Raw genomic sequence first — 23543 nt, forward strand, 5'->3', positions numbered from 1 at the left:
TCCTCTCCTCTCCTCTCCTCTCCTCTCCTCTCCTCTCCTCTCCTCTCCTCTCCTCTCCTCTCCTCTCCTCTCCTCTCCTCTCCTCTCCTCTCCTCTCCTCTCCTCTCCTCTCCTCTCCTCTCCTCTCCTCTCCTCTCCTCTCCTCTCCTCTCCTCTCCTCTCCTCTCCTCTCCTCTCCTCTCCTCTCCTCTCCTCTCCTCTCCTCTCCTCTCCTCTCCTCTCCTCTCCTCTCCTCTCCTCTCCTCTCCTCTCCTCTCCTCTCCTCTCCTCTCCTCTCCTCTCCTCTCCTCTCCTCTCCTCTCCTCTCCTCTCCTCTTTGCATTTGCATTCCGGTCCTTAACGGCATTCACCGTGCAGGACAAAGACCCTTCAATCTGCTCTGCCAAAGCTATGCCCCGCTGGCAAGTAGCACATTTAAGAGGCGTGTCAATTCACTTCAAGCGGTGATTGGTGTACTCTCTGAAGCCGACCTAATCGGCCTACTTCTGATGATCGGTTGATGGTGAGTATTATGGGGTCTGACCCAAACGAAATCATGGCTTGCCAGGATACATCATTCGGGAATCAGGGGATTCAATGCAAATGCCTCACCGTGAGGCAATGCAAATGGCTCACCTTCTCGTAATTCGCATTCACCGTGCCAAAGCTATGCCCCGCTGGTCGTTACCTAGGGGAGAATGCCAAGTCGCCTAGAACCAGGTGATTAAGGCCAGACAGTAGGCCATTAATGTCGGGTCACAACTACCAACCTGCGATATGTACACGTTGTACAACTCTATCTCGGCAATACCGGACTGGACTGCTATCCCCATACATTCCATGGTGTATCACCAAGGCTAATCCCCCACCAACGAAACGAAAGTTACGTAGCACTTTGTATGCGTGACAACTGTGCAGGCTGCAGCATCGCTGACCAATACGTTTATCCAACCCATAAAAATTACTTTTTCGTCCATCTTGGCTCGGAGACCATCGCAATTCCATTGCAAGAAAGATACACTTCCCGGGACTGGCCCGGTAATGTTGGGGCAGGTGTGTTGCCACTGCATTCTATATTCGAACAACACCTTGAAACATTCTCAGTGCGACTATACACCCGTAGTGGAGGTCACCGTGGCGCAGAGGATAGCAAATCCGCCTATAACGCCGAACGCCTGGGTGCAAATCCCGGTGAGAACATTAGAACAAGGTATCCTGACATGTTAAAACTTCTCTACTAAGTAGTGTCTCTATGCGGCACGCCGTTCGGACTATCATTATTCTTAATTTCAATCAGACAGCACTCATTGATACGAGAATAGTATCCCCTTCAATGTACCTACTCCATGCACCGGTTACACCTCAATGGTTCTGAAAAACCGAACAAAACCAGAGTCCGAGCTTCTCTTTAATACCGGCACTGGCCAAAAAGCGCACAAAGTCACTCCGGAGATGTGCCTCTACAATGAAGAAAAAAGGACGAACACGTACACTGAGAAGGCATCCCCTGGCTGTAAAGGGTTCCATCGGGTCAATCCGGTACACAGAACCGGCTGTCATGGGAATGACGCTCCTATAGGTAAGGTATTTCTCTTTCTTTAACTTCGGGGTTATATTCTTAACCTTTAACGATATTTTGACCTTTGTTTAAAAAAAACCAAAATCAAGTATTTATTATACTAATATTTAAGATAACATCTTCTTAAAATCCAGTAAAAAAAACATTCAATGCAATAGTGTGTGTGTATTTGCCCGCCGCAGGGCGCCTCGGTAGCCAAGTTAGTAGCGTGCTTGGATTATCAGTGTCGATTATCGGTCGGGATTATCGATCTGTCACTACTGTAGTATGACAATGGACTCAAAATTGTCTAGGTGAGTCTGTAAAAGACTGGCACTCTTACGTAACACAACCTAACCTTCCTCATAAATCATAAATAAATAAAACCCATACGTGTTTTAACGAATTAAATATTTTATTTTTTTCAATATAAATATATATAATAATAATATAATTGAATGCATTCATCACAATAAAGACATTTAAGTCTTTTTATAAAAAAATAATTTTAAAAAAATCTTAAAATTATACACTCAAACTTATCTTAGGTTATTCAAACTTTTCATTGCAAATTACAAAAAAAAAATCAAATACCATAGAAAATCTATTCAGGCGGTGTATTATCATGAATCCATTCAGCAAAGTGGGCTACCGAAGTATAAACACTGGGTATACGCAAACCACCACAATTATCAGAGCCAAAGGACATGATACCAATCTAGAGACAAATTTTAAGGAAATAAACAAGACAAGGTTAAAAAACTTCAAAATTTCCTGAACTTAATGGGCCGTATTCACAAAACTTATAGAAGCCTTTAAACAGGATTATTTGACATTTCTATATAGGAAATCTGTCAAATAAACCTATTTCAAATGCACATTAAGTTCTGTGAATACCGTTGCTAATATTTATTTCTTACCTGTGAAAATATACCATTCTCCTGTATGAATAGAGGAGCACCTCCAAATCCTTGGCACACATCTTTACCCTCCCCACCAGCACACATCCATTGTCCTTCTATTGAATTGGGAGACTCTAAAGCTCCTGTGGAGCCATAATTACGCAAACACAAATCCCAACTTGTCAAAGGCACATCCAGATAAGACATTTCCGGTTGCCGACTACTCGAAGTGGACATCTTACCCCAACCAGCGATGGTGGCTCTCTTGCCCACCACCAAATTATTGCGAGTCTTTTGTAGACATATGGGCTGGGTAGCCACTGGAAATGAAATAAGAAAACAAAAAGCTAAGAATTAGATCGGTATATATGTTTAAATCATCAATTTATTAACAAACAATAGGGATATTAACTTAAGTAGCATATTTTTACTATAGAAGACAGAACGGATATCGATCCAGAAAATCAACACTAGGAGCTTTAAAAGAGTAAGTAGACCCAGTGCAAGCGGCACAAGATGCCAGTCACTTTACGATGCCGATCATATTATAAGTGACCTTAGACATTAAGAATTCCTTCAACAGCCTGTGGTGGGTCCGACCCCGGAATTGCACACTAGGGGCTCTAAAAGAGTTAGTTAACACAGTGAAAGGGGCATGTTGTGCTTATGCAATAAATTCTGTATAAGTACAACATACCAACGTACGGCCCTTGAAGCCTTCACACCTAATATGGCTGATGAGTATTTCCAATCCAAATTACGAAACGCGACCCATAGTGGTTGGTGTGTGTTGTGATCTCTGGCTTTCCTTTTCCATTTGCAAAGCAAAATCTCCGAAGTCATACCAAAACGACATATGTAAAATGAAATTTTACATATGTCGTTTTGGTATGACTTCCAACAACTATGCCAGGCATGGCCTAATTTGTTTGATAACCTAATATAGGTGCATATCAACCAATCTCGCAATTTGACACTTTGAGCCACTGGAGGCCACAATTTTTACTTGTTTTGCCTGAAATTTTGGGCGTAGCATTTTTCTATGACTTCTAACAGCCGTCATGATGACGGATCATATCGGTCAATAACTTGATGTAACTCATACATACATATACTAGCATTTCGGTAGTCCGCTTCACCCCCCTTTTTTGATACCCTTTTTTAGTGTAGGACTTCCAAAAACCTAGGTAATCACTAAGTTTATATGAATTTAAAGTTTTGTAAAAGTTGCGTATAAAATTTCCGAAATCTGTCCCCTTCTGTAAAGAAAGTACCAAGTAGTACCAATTTTGGTACCAAAATATATGAAGATCATTTAGCCACCAATCATATATTTCTTAGTTGTACCTGCATCCCAAATTTCAGACTTTTAGCTCCGTCTATAATGTAAGTACCAAATGGTTCCAGTTTTGGTACCAAAATCTGCCAATAGTGAATAGATCATTCAGCCACCCATCAAATATTTCTTAGTTGTACCTGCATATCAAATTTCAGACCTTCAGCTCCATCTATGAAAAGGTACCAAATGGTACCAATTTTGATACAAAAGTGTGCGAATGGTGAATAGATCATTTAGCCACCCATCATATATTTCTTAGTTGTACCTACATGCCAAATTTCAGACATCTAGCTCCATATGAAGAGAAGGTACAAAATGGTACCAATTTTGGTACCAAAATTTGCACATTTTAAATAGATCATTTAGTCATCCATCATCTATTTCATAGTTGTACCTTCATGCCAAATTTTGGACCACTATCTCCATCTATCAAAAAAGTATCAAATAATACCAATGTTGGTACCAAAATGTTCAAATTGTGAAAAAATCATAAAGTTTTGCCTACACGCCAAATTTCAGACCTCTAGCTCCATATGCACGGAAGGTACCAAATGGTGCCAATATTGGCACCAAAATGAACAAATTGTAAAAGATCAAAAAGATCACCTATCATATTTTTCCTAGTAGTACCTGCAAGCCAAATTTCAGACCTTTAGCTCCATCTGCACGAAAAGTTCCAAATGGTACCAATTTTGGTACCAAAATGTACGAATTTTCAATAGATCATTTAGTCATCCATCATATATTTCCTAGTTGTGCCCACATGCCAAAACTTAAACGTCTAGCTCCATCTGTAAAGAAAGTACCAAATGGTACCCATTTTGGTTTCAAAATTTACGAATTTCGAATAGATCATTTAGACATCCATCATATATTTCCTAGTTGTGCCTTCATGCCAAATTTCAGACGTCTAGCTCCATCTATAAAGAAAGTACCAAATGGTTCCAATTGCGGTACTAAACGTACGTTTTCTCCCCTTACTAGTACTATTTCTACATTTCTTCTTTTCACCCTCATACATTTGCACCAGGTGTCTTTTAAGTCAAATATCAAAATTCTACCTCTATCCATCTGCCTTTTGGTACCTTTTTTTTATGTACCTAAATGTACAAATTTTCAAAAACTCTTATAGTCACCCAATTAAGGTTGCCATAGTGTAACTTAGTTCCAAAATTTAGAGTTCTATTTACTAAGAATGTACCAAATAGTACCAATTGTTGTACTAAACGTACTACAATATTTCTCCCACTTCCGGTATGAATGTCCAAATTTTTAGACGCTCTGTAATTTGAGACCAAGAAAATTATTCACGCTGGGCAAATATGTACCATTTCGAACTTTTTGTAATTATAACGAATATCAGCAAATCCAGCTTTATCCCGTGCCTATGACCCAAGACCAACATTCGTGCAAAATTTCATGATTTTAGCTTTAGCCGTTTGGGCTGGGCGAGGATCAGTCAGTCAGTCAGCAATCAGTCAGTTACGCAACTCTTACATATACATAGATATTGAAAAAGTCATTCAGAACTTGACAAAGGCGATCCATGGTGGAGGGTATATAAGATTCGGCCCTGCCTAACTTAACACGCTTTCACTTGTATTGAACTTTATGATTGAAGATTTTTTTCTTGCAATGGAAAAGGGACGCCAGAGGAAACCACTTACCAACCATAGTGGGTCGTGTTTCGCCCTTTACTCCAACTTAACCATGGACTTATTTGACCTTATTTGATAAAGGACCTCCATTTTACAGCAAGTCCGAACGGGGTGCTCTTTGGGGAGAAGCATTTACTTGGCAAAATACCTCCCAAATTTTGCCAGCATTAGGAGGGAAAATCACTGTTAAATATTTGTATACCCTACACCACCACTGTGGTACAGGGTATTATAGATTTGTGCATTTGTTTGCAACGCTACGATGGAGAAGAGCTAGACCCATCGATAATTATACGGATCGGCTTGGAATCACTTCCTAATTCTATTTAGCTATGTATGTCCGTCTGTCTGTCCATGTATTCTTGTAATCAAGGTTCAGGTCGCATATGTTGTCCGATTTTCACAAAATTTTTCATAAATCTCTTTTTTGGCCCAAGGACGAACGCTATTGATTTTGATTTTGAAAAAAATCGGTCCAGATTTAGATATAGCTCCCATCTTTCATCCTATATGGTCTTTTAAGGCTGTAGAAGTCCAAACTTTAGTCCGATCCTTACAAAATTTTTCTAAAAGTGTTTTTTGTGACGGCCCAAAATGTGTGCAGATTTTCATTGAAATCGGTTCAGATTTAGATATAGCTCCCATATATATCTTTCAGCCGATACGCCCTTTTAAAGCTGTAGGAGCCACAATTTTCGTCCGATCTTTACCAAATTTAGCATACGATGTTTCATGTGATGTCTTAATACCTGTGCGAAATTTCATTTAAATCGGTTCATATTTAGATATAGCTCCCATATATATCTTTCATCCGATATGGCCTTTTAAGACTGTAGAAGGCACAATTTTGGTTTGATCTTTAGCATATTTGGCACCGAATGCTTTTTGTGGCGTCCCAATATGTGTGCAAAATTTCATTGAAATCGGTTCAGATTTAGATATAGCTCCCATATATATCTTTCAGCCGATACGCCCTTTTAAAGCTGTAGGAGCCACAATTTTCGTCCGATCTTTACCAAATTTAGCATGAGATGTTTCGTATGATGTCTTAATACCTGTGCAAAATTTCGTCTAAATCGGTTCAGATTTAGATATAGCTCCCATATATATCTTTCATCCGATATGGCCTTTTAAGACTGTAGAAGGCACAATTTTGGTTCGATCTTAAGCATATTTGGCACGGAGTGCTTTTTGTGGCGTCCCAAAATGTGTGCAAAATTTGATTGAAATCGGTTCAGATTTAGATATAGCTCCCATATATATCTTTCAGCCGATACACCCTTTTAAAGCTGTAGGAGCCACAATTTTGGTCCGATCTCTACAAAAATTTTCATGAGATTTTTTTTTAATTGACATCCCAATACGTGTGCAAAATTTCATCAAAATCCAATCAAATTTAGATAAAACAAAAACTCCCTTATATATCTTTTATGCGTTTTTAAGTCAGTAGAAGCCACAATTTTCGTACCATCGTAAGAAAATCGTACAAGATTCTATTCGATATTTTAATAGGTATGCAAAATGAAAGTCTGACTAGATTTGGATATAAGTGCTATATACTATAAAAGTACTACGTAGACTCGGTGGTGTAGCGTGTTATATAGTCGGCTCCGCCCGACTTTTGCCTTTCCTTACTGGTTTTCTAATGTTCTCGCCAGGATTCGTACCCAGGACATGCTAACATCTGCCCTAAGTGGCCTCCAAACTTTTTTACAGTCTTAGTCCAATATTACATGGTGTTGCAAGTGAAATGACGAAATTAATATTCCCCTCGTTCCATGGTGCAGGGTATTGCATTGTTGTTTTTTTTTAAGTGCTCGAATTTCACATATTTGCTCTACCTACTTAAGAATTGGTACGTGCCAAAGCAAAATGAATACACTGACTGCGTTAAAGCAAAACAGCATCACGTCTTCATGTTAAAACAATAACAAATTAAGTTAAAATAACATTCAAAAGATCTGTTCACCGAAGAAATCCATCAACGTGCGGAACAAAAAACGCCCCTATCCAAATCTTCTCTTTTCGGTGATGATAATATTGACCAAAAGTTGCCCCTTCAAAATGCCACATATTGTGAAATAATACCATTGGAGATAATATCAATATTTATGTGCTTCCATGATTGGTTAAGAGGTCAGTTGGCTGATTGCTGATATTACATTGGTATCATCATAACCTATAATTTCTTTGTCGACGTATTACAGATCATTTCGTGTTATTACAACGCCCTTTATGAGCTGCAGATAATATGCCATTAGTTTATGCCCTTTTAAACAAACATTTATGGCTTGATCAACAATGGGAATGAGGAGGAGGAGGAGGAGGAGAAGGTGGAGTACGAGTTGGAATTCAAAAGACAAGAACAAAGTGTTTTTAATGATCCATTCATTAGAACCGGCTGGTTACCACCCAAACAAAGATTTGGTAGCTCCGATAAGGTAGGGAGAGTCAAACATTGATGCATTGGTTTTATGAGTAGCTACCAACAATGTTGCGAAATTATTGTGATTTTAATATTGGCCCAGATTAAGAAAAAACGGGAAGAGACAGCATGCGCCAAAAATTACAAAAAAATATATATACAGCAGGGCAGATTTTCTTCACAACAAATGCTAAACCAATATACCATAGGGTGGGCCAATTTTTAAGCGCCAAAAAATAGTTGTCAAAATCATAATCGGCTATAAGAGAGTTGATTTGAATGCACTGTACACACTGATAAGGTTTTAATTTCTGATTGACCCAATGATTGTTGGGATTAGAATACATTTTGCCAACATATGATGGTTAAGTTGGAACTTTTTCGCGTTATATTCTCATGTTCATTATGATCGATCTGATGTTCTCGCTTTATGTGAAACCCAGGTGGGTGAAGATTCTGATCCACTGGATTTTCATCACACATTCTATCTCTTTTCATTCCCCACGCAGACCTTGTACTATATGTATGAAATGATATAGTGTTCCAGAGGCAGCAGCACTTGGCCTCACGAAATCCGGAATTTAGTTTCCTTTGGTTTAAATTTAGGATTGGAATACACAAACTTTACCACGGATATAGAAGTCCAAACTTGGAAAAGGAGGACTTCTTCAGATCCCCTAATGATCCGAATCTATATTCGCTCCACGGATCGATCTACATCTAACATTCTGGATGAATGCCTTCCATCTATCACAACGTGGTCAATTTGGTTCCTCGTGTTTTGATCGGGTGACAGCCATGTGGCTTTGTAAATATTTTCATGATGAAATCTGGTGCTACTAACTATTGGGTTGCCCAAAAAGTAATTGCGGATTTTTCATATAGTCGACGTTGACAAATTTTTTCACAGCTTGTGACTCTTGAATTGCATTCTTTCTTCTTTCAGTTATCAGCTTTTACTTTTAGCTTGCTTTAGAAAAAAAGTGTAAAAAAAGTATATTTGATTAGAGTTCATTCTAAGTTTTATTAAAAATGCATTTACTTTCTTTTAAAAAATCCGCAATTACTTTTTGGGCAACTCAATACAATGTTTTTTGCCGCGGCGAAATCTATTAGCCTCAATCCATTACTGGACGTCATCTCGTGGAGGCTAAAATGTCCGGCTGTTGGACTAAAATGTCTTCCTTCCCTATTTTCGCATTAAAATCCCCCAGAACGATTTTAATATCATGGACGGGGCATCAGCCATATTCTCTCTCTAGGCGCTCGTAGAAAATATCCTTGGCCTGCTCGTCTTTGTCTCCGTTGGGGCATTGACACAAATAAGACTGATGTTGAAGAATTTGGCTTTTATGCGGAGTGTGCCTAGCCTCTCATCCACCGGAGTAAAGCTGGAGACTAGGTGTTTCAGTCTCCGATTAACCACAAATCCACAGCCAAATTCATGCCTCGTGTTATGGCAGCTAAAGTAAAGTTCGTCACCATTTGGTGTGGTAGTGACGCCATTCCCAGTCCATCGCACTTCCTGTAAGGCGGTAATGTCTTCTCTATAAAGAGGGCGGACATTCCAGGTGCAGATCCGCAAATCATGGTCCTTTTTTTGTTTCCGTGGGTCGTCAACGTTGGGGGGATCTGTTTTTACTACTCCTTTGTTTCTCATAGATATCCGGGGCGGGTTACTGACCCAGCGCCTCAACCGCATGGGTTTTGTTGGACTGCACATGTATCCCTCGTTGTGGCGAGCCGCTTGCTCCAAGATTCGACGCTCGCTCCCAGCCGCCCCTAGCTTCGAAACAGACGCTGATGTTGGCCATTGGCGTCAAAAATTCGCCATGTCATCTCGAGTATCATTGGCACTCAGTATTTAATTAAGAGTGCCACCTGACTTCTCACTGAGACTCTCCTCTCAAAAATCGCTGACTGCCCGCGGCCGCATTTGCAGCTACTGCGCATAAAAACTGAGCTTTCCACCATTCGCAACCTGTGCACGCTAGCCGGTAGTTTTCAGCTAAGCTTCCCGTGGTAACGATGGACACCACGCAAGTCGGAGGTCAAAGTTCCAGCCTGTGTGGTGCTCCTAGTTACCCCGTGACGGCTGGGATTCTCCTGAATACGTTTCATTTAAGTCCCATATTGTGCCGAACGGTCCACTTTTGATTTTTGACGATTCTATTGGGATAAGGGGGAGGGTCCGCTCCGTTTCACACAATCTGTGAAAATTTTATACTTATCGGTGTAGTTTATACGATACAAACAAAAACAAATTAATTTTTATATATACTCGTTCATTAGCACCACGCGAAAAATAAGTTTCTTACTTACTACCATATGTATCCCTACTACCAAATTCCTTTAAATGAACCCCGTATAGCCAGGATTGGTAAATATTCACATTTTGGGAGGTGTTTTTAGGGGTAGGCAAGCTCCTACCACTTAAACCTCATACCATATTCGTAATCTACTCACGAAAACATTTTATTTGAGTCTCATATTGTCATGATGGTCTAATATGCCCACTTGGGGCGGTTTTGGTTTGGGGCGGCCCCCTTGGTAATTACACCTTGTTTTTAATAATCCATAATCATATTTGTACTCTACTCTGGAATACCTTTCATTGGAGTCACATTGGTACCGATTGAATTTGAGAGGTTTTGGGCTAGGGATAGCTCCCTGGATACTAGGATTCAATTTTTAATTAATATACTATACTCTCGAATATCTTTCATTGGGGTCTTATATTGTCCCGATCGGTTCACTTTTTATTTTGGGCTGTACATTTGAGGCGACGCCCTAATTACTTGGATCCAATTTTGGACACCATATTCGTATTTTACTCTCGAAAACCTTTCACTTGAGTCCCTTTGATTTTTGGTGGTATTATTGGGGTGGTTTTGGGCTTTGGACGACTCTACATGGCATAGTACCTCACAAATGTTGCCAACATAAGGAGGGGAAACCACCGCTGAAAATATTTTCTAATGATCTCGCCAGGATTCGAACCCACGCGTTTGGCGTCATAGGTGGACATGCTAACCTCAGCGCTAAGGTGGCCTCCAGATTTGTACTCTACTTTTAATTCAAATACCTTTCATTTGATACCCATATTGCCCAAAACCATAAAAGAGTCCTGTTGGGTGGTGTTTTTGGGCCCGTAGGACCCCCCGACACTTAGTGTAAAATTTTTATGCCAAGTTCGTACTCTACTCTTAAATACCTTTCATTTGATACCTATATTGTCCCAATCGGTAAACATGTCCGTTCGGGTGGGTTTTGGGATGGGGCGTCCCCCCAGGTTATTTGACTCCAAAATTGTATTTCAATTTCGTTTTTTTGGGTGTCATACAAAATTTCACTTAAATCGATATCACCCATCTCCGAGATCTGGCATTTTTGAAAATGGAGGTAAGGGGAGGGTCTATATGTCATATTCGTAATTCTCTCCCGAATACCTTTCATTGGAGTGCCATATTGATACGAACGTCGAATATGTTTGATTGGAGAACTTTTGGGGTTGTAGTTGCCCCTGAATTTTTTGGACCCAAATTTTAATACCATATTCGTATTCTACTTTCCAATACCTTTTATTTGATACCCATATTGTCCCAATCGGCCAACCTTCCAATATTAACAAATTTTATAGCCTATTCCTCTTTCTTTACCAAATTCGTAATCTACATCCGAATACCTTTCATTCAAGTCCCATATTGTCATTATAGTTCAATATGCCTATTGGAAGGGGTTTTGGAATCGGGGCAGAACCTAGGTATTTAGATCCAAATTGTGATATCAAATTTGTATTCTACTCCCGAATACCTTTCATTTGAGTCCCATATTGCCCCGATCGGTTCACTTTTGTTATTAGGCCATACTTTTCGGGGAAGGTCCGCCCCCCTTGAGATATCAAAAAATTATATAGCCTATTGCCTATTGCTCATTTGAGTCCCATATTGCACCGATCGGTTCACTTTTATTTTTAGGCAGTACTTTTGGGTGAAGGTCCGCCCCCTTTGAGATATCAAAAAATTATAAAGCCTATTGCTCCTTCCGGATCACTCCCCACAATCCGTGAAAATTTGAAAGAAATCGGTTCAGCCGTTTTGGAGTCTATACGGAAAAAATAAATTTATAAACCCACAAACAAACAAACATAAATTAATTTTTATAAATATAGAAAAATAGATATTGTCCAAGCGCCGCTGTTGACAAAAATAACCGGATTGACATATTGATCAAAATTCCCAAAAATGGACAGATATTCCCATAATTTTTTTAGTTTAGATCACAACGTATATTCTTCTTTATAAGGTTCTTATTCATTAGCCACTCAGTTTGTCTTGTAATTATTTTTTTTTTTGCCCCACAGTGTAATTATAAATAACGTATGAGTAATATTAATTATATAGTTTGCTATTAAAATCAATTATACGCACCAACGGACATTTTTGGAATTATTAGTCATACATACAACTTACATATCCACGTTTTCATTGAAACATGAACGAAATTATCCCATTTGTTGCCGTTAGTTCAAAGCATCTGCGCTTTTAATATCTTGATAATATGTACCACCATCCATCCTGTTGCCCTAATTCCATTTATCATCAATGAAATCTTTAACAATTTTTATTCGTTTTGAATTTTGAAGAGAGTTGTGTTATTGAGTTGCCAATGTCGAAATTTGCATGTTCCATACTCATTCAATATAACCTTTAAAATCGGTAGCAGTAGCAACCAAAGGGCATTGAACATGTGTGTGTGTGTGTGTGTGTGTGTGTGTGTGTGTACAAACACATATTTAATGAGTATTGTTATTATTAAAGGGGAATTTTCATTTGAACTTGACTCATAACAACAATATAAAACAAATTAAAATGAAAAAAATATGGAATTTGCATGATGGAGCTAAAGCAGCAGCCATAATAATTATAACAACAAAAAATTTTGAATTGTATTAAAGCCGCCCCTTTCCGGTGTATGAGACATCAGCATCATCACCATCCCCTCATGAGTTGAAGATGTCAACTCACCTTAATTTATTTGATAAAAATTAAGTTTTTATTTTAAACTTACCCGAATAATTGAGAGGAGTTTTCAACACCAACAAGGCTATGTCATGATGATATTGACCCTGTTTGTAATCGGGATGCACAATGACATGGCTAATGGCGTGATTCACGGAGCGTGGTGCACAAAATCCTGTACTGGCACAATCTGGGTCCGAAGAAGTGTCATATTCACCCACACGCACTGAAGATCTTTACAAGATGAGAATTGTGTGAAAATATTGCCAAGAAAATATGACTTGAGAAAATGCTTACAAACGATGACCATCGGCTTTGGCCAAAGCACAATGGGCGGCAGTTAAAATGACTCGCCTAGCTATAACCGAGCCAGCACAGGGATATGCAAAAGCTCCAGTATTGATGTCTGAAAAAGATTTTTTTAAATACATTGTAGAATTTGTTATTAAATATTTCAATTTTTTTTTAATTTTCAAGCTTACGTTTTTTAATTTTCAAGCTTACGTTTTTTATTTTTTATTTTTTCTCTTTAAGATTTTTAAAATTTTTTTTTGTTTTGATAATTTTATTTTTATACCCACCATTTTAGGATAGGGGGTATATTCATTTAGTCATTCCGTCTGCAACACATCGAAATATACATTTCCGACCCAATAATCAGCGTAAAAATCGAAGACGATCTAGCCATGTCCGTCCGTCTGTCCGCTGAAATCACGCTACAGTCTTTAAAAATATAGATATTGAGCTGAAACTTTGCACAGATTCTTTTTTTGTCCATAAGCAGGTTAAGTTCGAAGATGGGCTATATAGGACTCTATCTTGATATAGTCTCCATATAGACCGATCCGCCGATTAAGGGTCTTAGGCCCATTAAAGCCACATTTATTATCCGATTTTGCTGAATTTTGGGACAGTGAGTTGTGTAAGGCCCTTCAACATCCTTCTTCAATTTGGCCCAGATCGGTCCAGATTTGGAATTAGCTGTCATATAGACCGATCCGCTGATTTAGGGTCTTAGGCCCATCAAAGCCACATTTATTATCCAATTTTGCTGGAATTTGGGACAGTGAGTTGTGTTAGGCCCTTCGACATTCTTCTTCAATTTGGCCCAGATCGGTCCAGATTTGGATATAACTGTCATATAGGCCTATCCGCTGATTAAGGTTCTTAGGCGCATCAAAGCCACATTTATTATACGATTTTGCTGAAATTTGGGACAGTGAGTTGTGTTAGATCCTTCGACTTCATTCTTCAATTTGGCCCAGAAAGGTCCAGATTTGGATATAGCTGCCATATAGACCGATCTCATGATTTAAGATCTTGGCCCTATAAAAGGTGGCATCGGGCATTGAATATGCCCGATGCCGCCGAAATTTGGAACAGTGAGTTAAGTTAAGCCCCTCGACATACTTTTGCAAAATGGCACAGATCGGTCCAGATCTCTCGATTTAAGGCTTTGGGCCCATAAAAGCCGATAAAGGGTCTAATGCCTATGCTTTATTTTTTATCCAATTTCGCTGAAATTTTAAACAATACGTAGTTTAAAGCTTCCCAACATGTGACCCGAATATGGTTTAAATCGGTATAGGTGCCATATAGACCGATCTCCCGATAAAGAGTCTAAAGCCCATAACAACTTTTTTTATTACCCGTTTTCGCTAAAATTTGAAACAGTGGGTTATTTTAAGCCTTTCAACATCTGGCATAAATATGTTTTAGATCGGATTATATTTAGATATAGCTGCCACATAGACCGATCTGCTGATAAAGGGTCTGAAGCCCTTTAAAGCTTTATTTATTACCCGAATTCGATGAAATTTGAAACAGTTGGCTATTTTAATCCTCTTGACATCTGACACAAATATGGTTCAGGTCGGACTATATTTAGATAAAGCTGCCATATAGACCGATCTGGAGATAAAGGGTCTAAAGCCCTTAAAAACTTCATTTTTTATCCGATTTCGCTGAAATTTAAAACAGTGAGTAGTTTTAGGCGTACCAACATCTGACCCAAGTATGGTTTAGATCGGACTATATTTAGATAAAGCTGCCATATAGACCGATCTGCAGATAAAGGGTCTAAAGCCCATAAAAACTTAATTTTTTATCCAACTTCACTGAAATATGAAACAGTGAGTAGTTTTAGGCCACCCGCCATCCGACCCAAATATAGTAAAAATAGGACTGTATTAAGATATAGCTGTCATATAGAGCGATATGCCGGTTAAGGATCTAAGGATTATTTATTAACCGATTTTGTTCAAATTTGAAATACAAAATTCAACAGTGACTTATATTTATAAGACGTCCCAATGTCCGTGCTGAATATGGATGCATAAGTTATATAATTTTCATCAGATTGTGACAAAAGGGGGTGGTGGGTACCCAAAGTTCGGCCCGGCCGTACTTAATGTATAATACCCTACTTAAGGGGCCTCCTTTTTATAGCCGAGTCTGAACGGCGTGCCGCAAAGCGACACCTCTTTGGAGAGAAGTTTTACATGGCATAGTACCTCACACATGTGAAGCATTAGAGGGGAAAACCACTGCTGAAAACTTTTATATATATAATCTGGGCCGATTTCTAAATCTGGGCCGATTTCTATGAAATTACCCAGTAATGGCGAGAGCCATAAGAAAATCCTTCCTGCAAAATTTCGAGAGAATCGGTTGAAAATGAATACTTTAAAACAATATTTTTCAAAATCGGACCAACATATATATAAGAGTTATATATAAATTTGAACCGATTTCGAGCAACCTTATCAGATACTGTGGCAGTCGTCGAGGAAAGTATTTTGCAAAATTTTGGGAAGATTGGTCAATAAATGCGCTGGCTGTGACTCAAGCAGTTAAAATCGGGCGATGTATATATATGAGAGCTATATCTATATCTGAACCGATTTCTATGAAAATGATTTTCTAAGAAAATGATTCTGAGTCGATCAGTATACTTATCAATGGGTCTCTCTCTTCCTTCTGGGTGTTACAAACAAATGCACTAAGTTATAATACCCTGTACCACAGTAGTGCTTCAGTCATTCTAGTGTAGTGTAAGAAAGAAGTTTCTTGTTTTAAAATGTAATTTTTAATAATAATACCTACCACCATAGGATGGGGGTATACTTATCTCGTCATTTCCCTTGTAACACCTTGAAATATTCGTAGAAGACCCCGATCGTCTTAACTTTTTAATTTGATCTCACCATGTCCGTCCGTCTGTCTGTCGAAAGCACGCTAACTTTCGAAGGAGTAAAGCTAGCCGCTTGAAATTTAGCACAAATACTTTTTTTTAGTGTAGGTCATTTAGAATTTTAAATGGGCCATATGGGTCCATGTTTTGATTTAGCTGCCATATACACCGATCTGGGATCTTGACTTCTTGGGGCTCTAGAGGGCGCAATTATTATCCGATTTGGCTGAAATCTTGCATGGCGTGTTTTGTTATGACTTCCAACGACTGTGATTAGTATGATTTAACTCGGTCAATAACCTTATATAGCTGCTATATAAATCGATCTTGGATCTTGATTTCTTGAGCCACTAGAGGGCGCAATTCTCATCTGATTTGGCTGAAGTGATTTTGCACGAAGTGTTTTGTCGTTAGACTTCCAACAATTGTGCTCAGTATGGTTCAAATCGGTACATAACCTGATATAGCTGTCATATAAACCAAACTGGGATCTTGACTTCTTGAGCCACTAGAAGGCGCAATTCTTATCCGATTTGGCTGAAATTCAGCATGACGTGTTTCGTTGTGACTTCCATCAAGTGCAATAAGTATGGTTTAAATCGATGCATAACCTGATATAGCTGCCATGTAAACCGATCGTGGATCTTGACATTTTGAGCCACTAGAGGGCGCAATTCTCAACCAATGTGGCTAAAATTTTGCATACTTGATTTTTTTTTTAATTTTTCTAAATATTATTTTTAGTAGTTTTTTTTTAATTTACTAAACTTTTTTTTAATTTTCTTAGAATTTTGAAATTACTTCAACAATTAATACTAAAACAGTTTAGAATTTTAAGAAATTTTAATTTTGATTCCATATATTTTTTTTTTTTTTTTTTCAATTTTACCACACCACTCCCTTTACACTTACGTTTAAATCCTATTCTCGCCACAAATGGATATGTACCCAGACCACGATAGAAATGTCCTTGCACCAAAGACTTGCCACAAACTTGATTCTTCTCCAGCGGACTACTAGGACAACAGACATAGGGCATTTCCTCGCCGCCTCCACAGAATAATGACTTATCACCGTAGTAACACATTTTGGCCACCTCATAGATCATGGCCGTACAATCATGCAGTGGTGTACATTCTGTGCCCACCGAACACTCAGTATTTGCATCATAATAAGCTCGGGGGTTATAGGAGCGCCCCTGTTGTCCAGAACTGGCTGGAGATGTATCCCGTTGCTTGCCATAGGTTCCAGGAACGACGAGTCTTTCTGAAAAGAAATAAATTACAATTTGAACTTAAACAATTGGCACTTGAAACTAACATCGCTTCATATATAAGCGCTATAAATATTTATGGGCCTGTCTAGGCGGTGGAGGTAGAGGGCCACCGTAGCGCAGAGGTCAGCATGTCCGCCTATGACGCTGGACTCCTGGGTTCGAATCCTGGCGAGACCGTCAGAAAAAATTTTCAATGGTGGTTTTCCCCTCCTAATGCTGGCAACATTTGTGAGGTACTATGCCATGTAAAACTTCTCTCAAAAGAGGTGTCACACTGCGGCCCGCCGTTCAAACTCGGCTATAAAAAGGAGGCCCCTTATCATTGAGCTTAAACATGAATCGGACTGCACTCATTGATATTTGAGGAGTTTGCCCCTGTTCCTTAGTGGAATTTGCAATTTACAAATTTCAGTTAAATCGAAAAATTATGGCCTCTTGAGAAGACAAAAAGAATAGAGAAGGTCGGTTAGGTTAGATTATGTCTAGCAAACTCAGCCCGACATATTTTTGGCCACTACAGCAGGGTCAAGTTGGCGGAGTGTATCCACACAAGACAAAAAGTTTCCATTCTTAATCCAGTGTCTTCATCTGACATACAAGTTCGCACAAGAGTGTCTCACTGATACAGTAGCACGAGCAGCGCATTTCAGTCAGTCAATTCGAATAATAATTGCCTCCTATAAAGTCAAAAAGAATAGAGGAGGTCGGTTAGGGGTCTCACAGTAGTCCAGAATAACGAGAGGGCCAAATGGGCGGAGACTATACAGGCAAGGAAAGAAGTTTCCATTCTTTATCCCGTGTCAACTGACACAGTCTGACACAGAAGCTCGCACAGGGGAGTATTCACTGGTTCAGTGGCATGAGCTGCGCTTATCATCAGTCTTGAAAGAAGCTACTCTCGTTTAAAAGCCTATGTGGATCCCATATTTCTAAGAACCTAACGAAGACTCCCGCCCCGGTGCCTCCTTTGAATTTAGACCTATCCTTGTATACAGAAGGGCGAGGAAAAAGATAGGTACCCCCGGCCCGGTGCCGCCGAGAAAACAATCAATAAGGAAGGACTCTATAGAACTTAATCCGTTACGCCGCATCACCAGCCGCCAGCTGAACAGAAGATGTACAGGTGCAAAGGTATAAGATGGAGCATGGCACTCCTTTTTGCTCCAGATATCAGCACCGCGCCGGTAAACTCTACATTGCCGATCTTCATGCGGAGGTCACGGTAACCAGAGCCTTATGCCTAGATAAAAATCGTTCAAAAAACATCTATTATATCGACACAGGGCCTAAGCCCTCTAACCCTACGTATCGAGTTATGAGTAAAATTGTGTACATTCTGTCTCCATCTTACGCTTACATGGCCTTTAGAGAGAGGGTTAGCTCCACCCAATCCAGGACCGATCGCCTAAACACCCAACTTTCTCTTGCTGATACCACTCAGTACCGAATCAGTCTTTCTGTTTCCTCAACGCAGTCCCTCATAGTGGAGAGATTGCTACTACTCACTATGTTAGCATCACACGCTCTTACAAAAGTTTTTTCAATTAAAAAATTAATTGAATCAATCATTTTTTTAATGAATCCGTATTTTGATCGTGATTGAAATTTAAAAATTTTTCAATTGAAGAATTATTTGATTCAATCATTTTTATACCACACACCACTACTGTGGTACTGGGTATTATAACTTGGTACATTTGTTTGTAACACCCAGAAGGAAGAGAGATAGACCCATTGATAAGTATACCGATCGACTCAGAATCACATTCTATGTCCGTCTGTCTGTCCGTCTGTAAATGCAAATTTTGCCTTTGAACATTCCACTAAGAACTTCTCACTTTTCAATAAATGCAGCCCGATTCAAGTTTCAAGCTCAATAATAAGGGGCCTCTTTTTATAGCCGAGTCCGAACGGCGTGCCGCACTGCGACACCTCTTTTGGAGAGAAGTTTTACATGGCATAGTACCTCACAAATGTTGCCAGCATTAGGAGGGGAAAACCAGCGCTGAAATTGTTTTCTGATGGTTTCACCGGGATTTGAAACCAGGCTTTCAGCGTCAAAGGCGGACATGCTATCCTCTGCGCTACGGTGGCCTCCGTCTGTCCATGTTAATTTGTGTACAAAGTAAAGGTCGCAATTTTCATCTGATCGACTGCAAATTTGGCACAAGCGTTTTTTGGGGACTAGAGACGAAGCCTATTAAAATTGGAAAAATTCGGCTCGGATTTAGATACAGCTCCCATATATATGTTCGTCCGATTTGGACTAAAATTACATTTATATCGTCATTTGTAAACCGATTCTCACGAAATATTGCACGAGGGATTAGTGTATAAGTTTTGACATTATTGGTGAATTTCATATAAATCGGCTCAAATTTAGATATAGCTCCTATATATATGTTCGTCCGATTGGGACTAAAATTTGCAATTATATCGTCATTTTTAAACCAATTTTCACGAACTTTCGAAGGAGTGATTTTTTTATAAGTTTCGGAGTTATTGATGAATTTCATAGAAATCGGTTCAGATTTAGATATAGGTCCCATATATATGTTTGTCCGATTTGGACTAGTATTGCAATAAAAATTTCCTTTATGACTCCCGGTATTGCTATTGAATTTAATAGAAATCGATTCAGATTTAAATATGGTTTAAGAAGTGCCACTGTGCACATACACCTAATCCAGCAATCGGCTTGTTGTGCGCTCTAAATACAAAAAAAAGTAACCTGGAAAAAGAAAGTTCCGTGCTACTTAAAAAATCCTTAATTGTTTCCCATGCCACTCCCCTAAGTTGGTTTATATCTGGTATAGTGTCTCCACCTAAGTACAGGTATCTGCTGGACGCGATAGCCGGGCAATGACAAAGGAAATGCTCAAACGTTTCATCATCTTCATCGCATGCCCTGCAAATGCTATCACTAGCCGCATCGATTTCAGATAAGTGAGCTGTTAGTCATATGTGTCCCGTCATAACAGCAATAGCTATACTACCCTCCTTCTTACATCCTTTCAGTAATAGTCTCGTTTCCTCACGATCTAGATCTCCCCATAGGATTTTCGCCGTCCTACTGACCGTTTCATAACACAAGTCTTTGACCCAATGAAAATTGAAATGAATGAAAATTGAGGCTTCTAAGGGCATCAGAAGTCAAATCCGGGGATCGGTATTTATGGGGGCTACATCTGTTTATATACCGATTCAGGCCATACTTGGCATGGATGTTGGAAGTCATAACAGAAGTCTTTGTTTCTTTGTCTTTGTTAAATTGAGTGAAATCGGGGGATCGGTTTATATGGGGCCTATATCTGTTTATAGACCGATTCGGATCATACTTGACATGGATGTTGGAAGTCATAAATCAAGTCTTTGTTTCATATTTCAGCCAAATCGGATGGAAATTGAGGCTTCTAAGGGCTCAAGAAGTGAAATCGGGGGATCGATTTATATGGGGGCTATATCCGTTATAGACCGATTCGGATCATACATGTCATGGATGTTGGAAGTCATAACACAAGTCTTTGTTCCAAATTTAGGTCAAATCGTATGAAAATTGAGGCTTCTAAGAAATCAAGAAGTGAAATCGGGGGATCGGTTTATATGGGGGCCATTTCTGTTTCTTGACCGATTCAAACCATACTTAACATGGATGTTAGAAATCATAATTTAAGTTTTTGTTCCAAATTTAAGCCAAATCGGATAAACACTGAGGCTTCTAAGGGCTCAAGAAGTAGTCAAATCCGGGGCTCGGTTTATGTGGGGGCTATATCTGTTCATTGACCGATTCGTATCGTATTTGGCATGGATGTTAGAAGTCATAAATTAAGTTTTTATTCCAAAATTTCAGCCAAATCGGATGAAAATTGAGGCTTCTAAGGGCTCAAAAGTCAAATCCGTGGATCGGTTCAAATGGGGGCTATATCTGTTTATAGACTGACTCGGATCATACTTGGCATGGATGATGGAAGTCATAACTCAAGTCTTTGTTCCAAATGTAAGCCAAATTGGAAAATTGAAAATTGAGGCTTATAAGGCTCAAGAAGTCAAATCGGGGGATCGGTTTATATGGGGCTTATATCCATATCTGAACCGATATGGCCCATTTGCAATCCCCAATGACGTAAGTGAATAAGAAGTATCTGGGCAAAATTTCAAGGGGCTAGCTTTACGCGTTCGACCGCTATCGTGATTTCGACAGACGGGCGGACGGACATGGCTAGATCGACTCAAATATAGAGAAGATCGAGAATATATATACTTTATGGGATCGCGGATTAATATTTCGAAGTGTTACAAACGGAATGACTAGGTAAGTATGCCCCCACCCTAGGGTGGTGAGTATAAAAAATGTTTGAAATTTATTAATATCTGAATGTTAAAGGCAAACAAAATTGGGATTTTTTCTACAAAATTTTTTTTTCGCTTTAATTTACAATTTCCTTTAATTTTATATATTATATATTAACAAATTACTTATAAAATATTATTTTTTTTTTCGATCGCTCATATTGTTAATTTATTTCATTGAAAAAAATTCAATACAAAATTTGAATTTCTCACCCTCTTGCTTACTCACCAAATTCACCACCTTCACACTTTCCTGCAGCTGCAAATAATCCAATTGTTAGGAAAGTGAAAATTTGCCATAAATGCAGATGATGACCATGAATTGTGTTCACTGCACACAGCATTGTAATAAGCGGGGGAAATCCAAAAAAAAAATCCGCAATTCAAATTATTGGCAATTATTAGGAAAAACAACGATTTAATGTGGTCTATTATTATTTATTTTATAATCTGCGCAAAATACACACACTGTCAATGGACAGAACGAGAGCAATTATTGTCTTCCACTCTTGCCCAGAGCTGTTTTAAACTTTTTCACTTCACAATACAATTCACACAAGAACCGGCGCTAAGTGTTTTCCGTTACAATTTGTTTTTCGAATTTAACCGTTAAAAGCGTCTGAACCCTTCGAATGCACTTCAACGACTAACTAACTCATTGATTTCAATTTTTTTTACTCTCCTTCACTTTGGGGACTCCTGTACAGAGAATTATTCTAAAACTCCAACATTAGACCAGCCATGATATAAAAAAAAACGCAGAGGTACGCTTGGTTTGATGGCTGGAACTTTGTATTTTTTCAATTCATTTTTTTTTTAGTTTTGATCGTTCGTTCTGTGTTTCGCTCGCCCAGTCAGTCAGTCAGTCATTCATTCGTTTAAGCCATTATTATTATCGGTACTGTTGTAGTTCATCATATCTTCTTGTTGTTGGTTTTGATTTTGTTGTAGTTGCTGTTGTCGATTTTGTTGTTGCATTAACTGCTTTCATTACGAATAAGCCGTGTGTGGTATTATTTATAAGCTCAGTTTAAACTTTTTCCTCATTCTTTTCCCTGAATTTGGTATTTTACGCATACAGTGGAGAGCAAAATTGCATAAACTTATGCGAAAATCCAATAATGGCAAAATTTTTTGCTTCAAAATTCAAAAAGGACAAACTTGTCTTATAAAATCATTCCAGCTTCTGTAGACTAAATGGAGTATCCTTTGTATTTATAGAAGCATAAGCCACAGCTTTTATAAAAAAAAAAGTAAAAGCGTGCTAAGTATGGTCGGAATCTTATATATCCTCTACTATGAATCACATTTGTCGAGTTCTTTTTCCGGTGTCTCTTTTTAGGCAAACAAAGGAAAGGAAAGGATAAACGAAAATAATTGCTATGTTATTAGAGCTATATCAAGTTATGGCCCTATAGAGGCTCAAGAAGTCAAGATCCCAGATCGGTTTATATGGCAGCTATATCAGGTTATAGACCGATTTACACCATACTTTGCACAGTTGTTGAAGGTCATAACGAAACACCTCATGCAAAATTTTAGCCAAAGTGGATAGGAATTGCGCCCTCTAGAGGCTCAAAAATCAAGACCCCAGATCGGCTTATATGGCAGCTATATCAGGTTATCCATCGATTTCGCCCGTACCTGGCACACTTGTTGGAAATTATAACAAAACACCTCATACAAAATTCAAGAAGTCAAATTGGGACATCGGTTTGTATGGGAGCTATATCAGATTCTTAACCGATTTGGACCGTACTTGGCACAGTTGTTGGAAGTCGTAATGGAACACTATGTGCATAATATCAGCCAAATCGGATAAAAATCGCGGCTGGTAAGGGC

The 23543-nt window shown here is 38.9% G+C and overlaps 1 protein-coding gene across 1 annotated transcript; it reads right to left on the minus strand.

The window, feature by feature from the left end:
* Positions 1 to 1933: 1933 nt before the first annotated feature.
* Positions 1934 to 22492, minus strand: LOC106085947 (venom protease). The gene is made up of 6 exons (XM_013250434.2): positions 21931 to 22492; positions 16988 to 17341; positions 13180 to 13288; positions 12932 to 13116; positions 2458 to 2759; positions 1934 to 2255 (listed from the first exon to the last, which is right to left on the minus strand). The coding sequence occupies exons 1-6, from the start codon at positions 22043 to 22045 to the stop codon at positions 2142 to 2144; spliced, it is 1179 nt and encodes a 392-aa protein (XP_013105888.1). The 5' UTR covers positions 22046 to 22492; the 3' UTR covers positions 1934 to 2141.
* Positions 22493 to 23543: the final 1051 nt, after the last annotated feature.

This window comes from Stomoxys calcitrans, chromosome 3, assembly GCF_963082655.1.
Source record: "Stomoxys calcitrans chromosome 3, idStoCalc2.1, whole genome shotgun sequence".
NCBI lineage: Eukaryota > Metazoa > Arthropoda > Insecta > Diptera > Muscidae > Stomoxys > Stomoxys calcitrans.

Bases quoted from the DNA above. Each gene is read 5' to 3' on its own strand.
- LOC106085947 (XM_013250434.2), bottom strand. From the start codon at position 22,045: ATGCTGTGTGCAGTGAACACAATTCATGGTCATCATCTGCATTTATGG. The intron at 13,289-16,987 runs GTAAGTGTAAAG...AATCTTTTTCAG, and splicing joins GGCGAGAATAGGATTTAAAC to ACATCAATACTGGAGCTTTT. The intron at 13,117-13,179 runs GTAAGCATTTTC...CATCTTGTAAAG, and splicing joins AAAGCCGATGGTCATCGTTT to ATCTTCAGTGCGTGTGGGTG.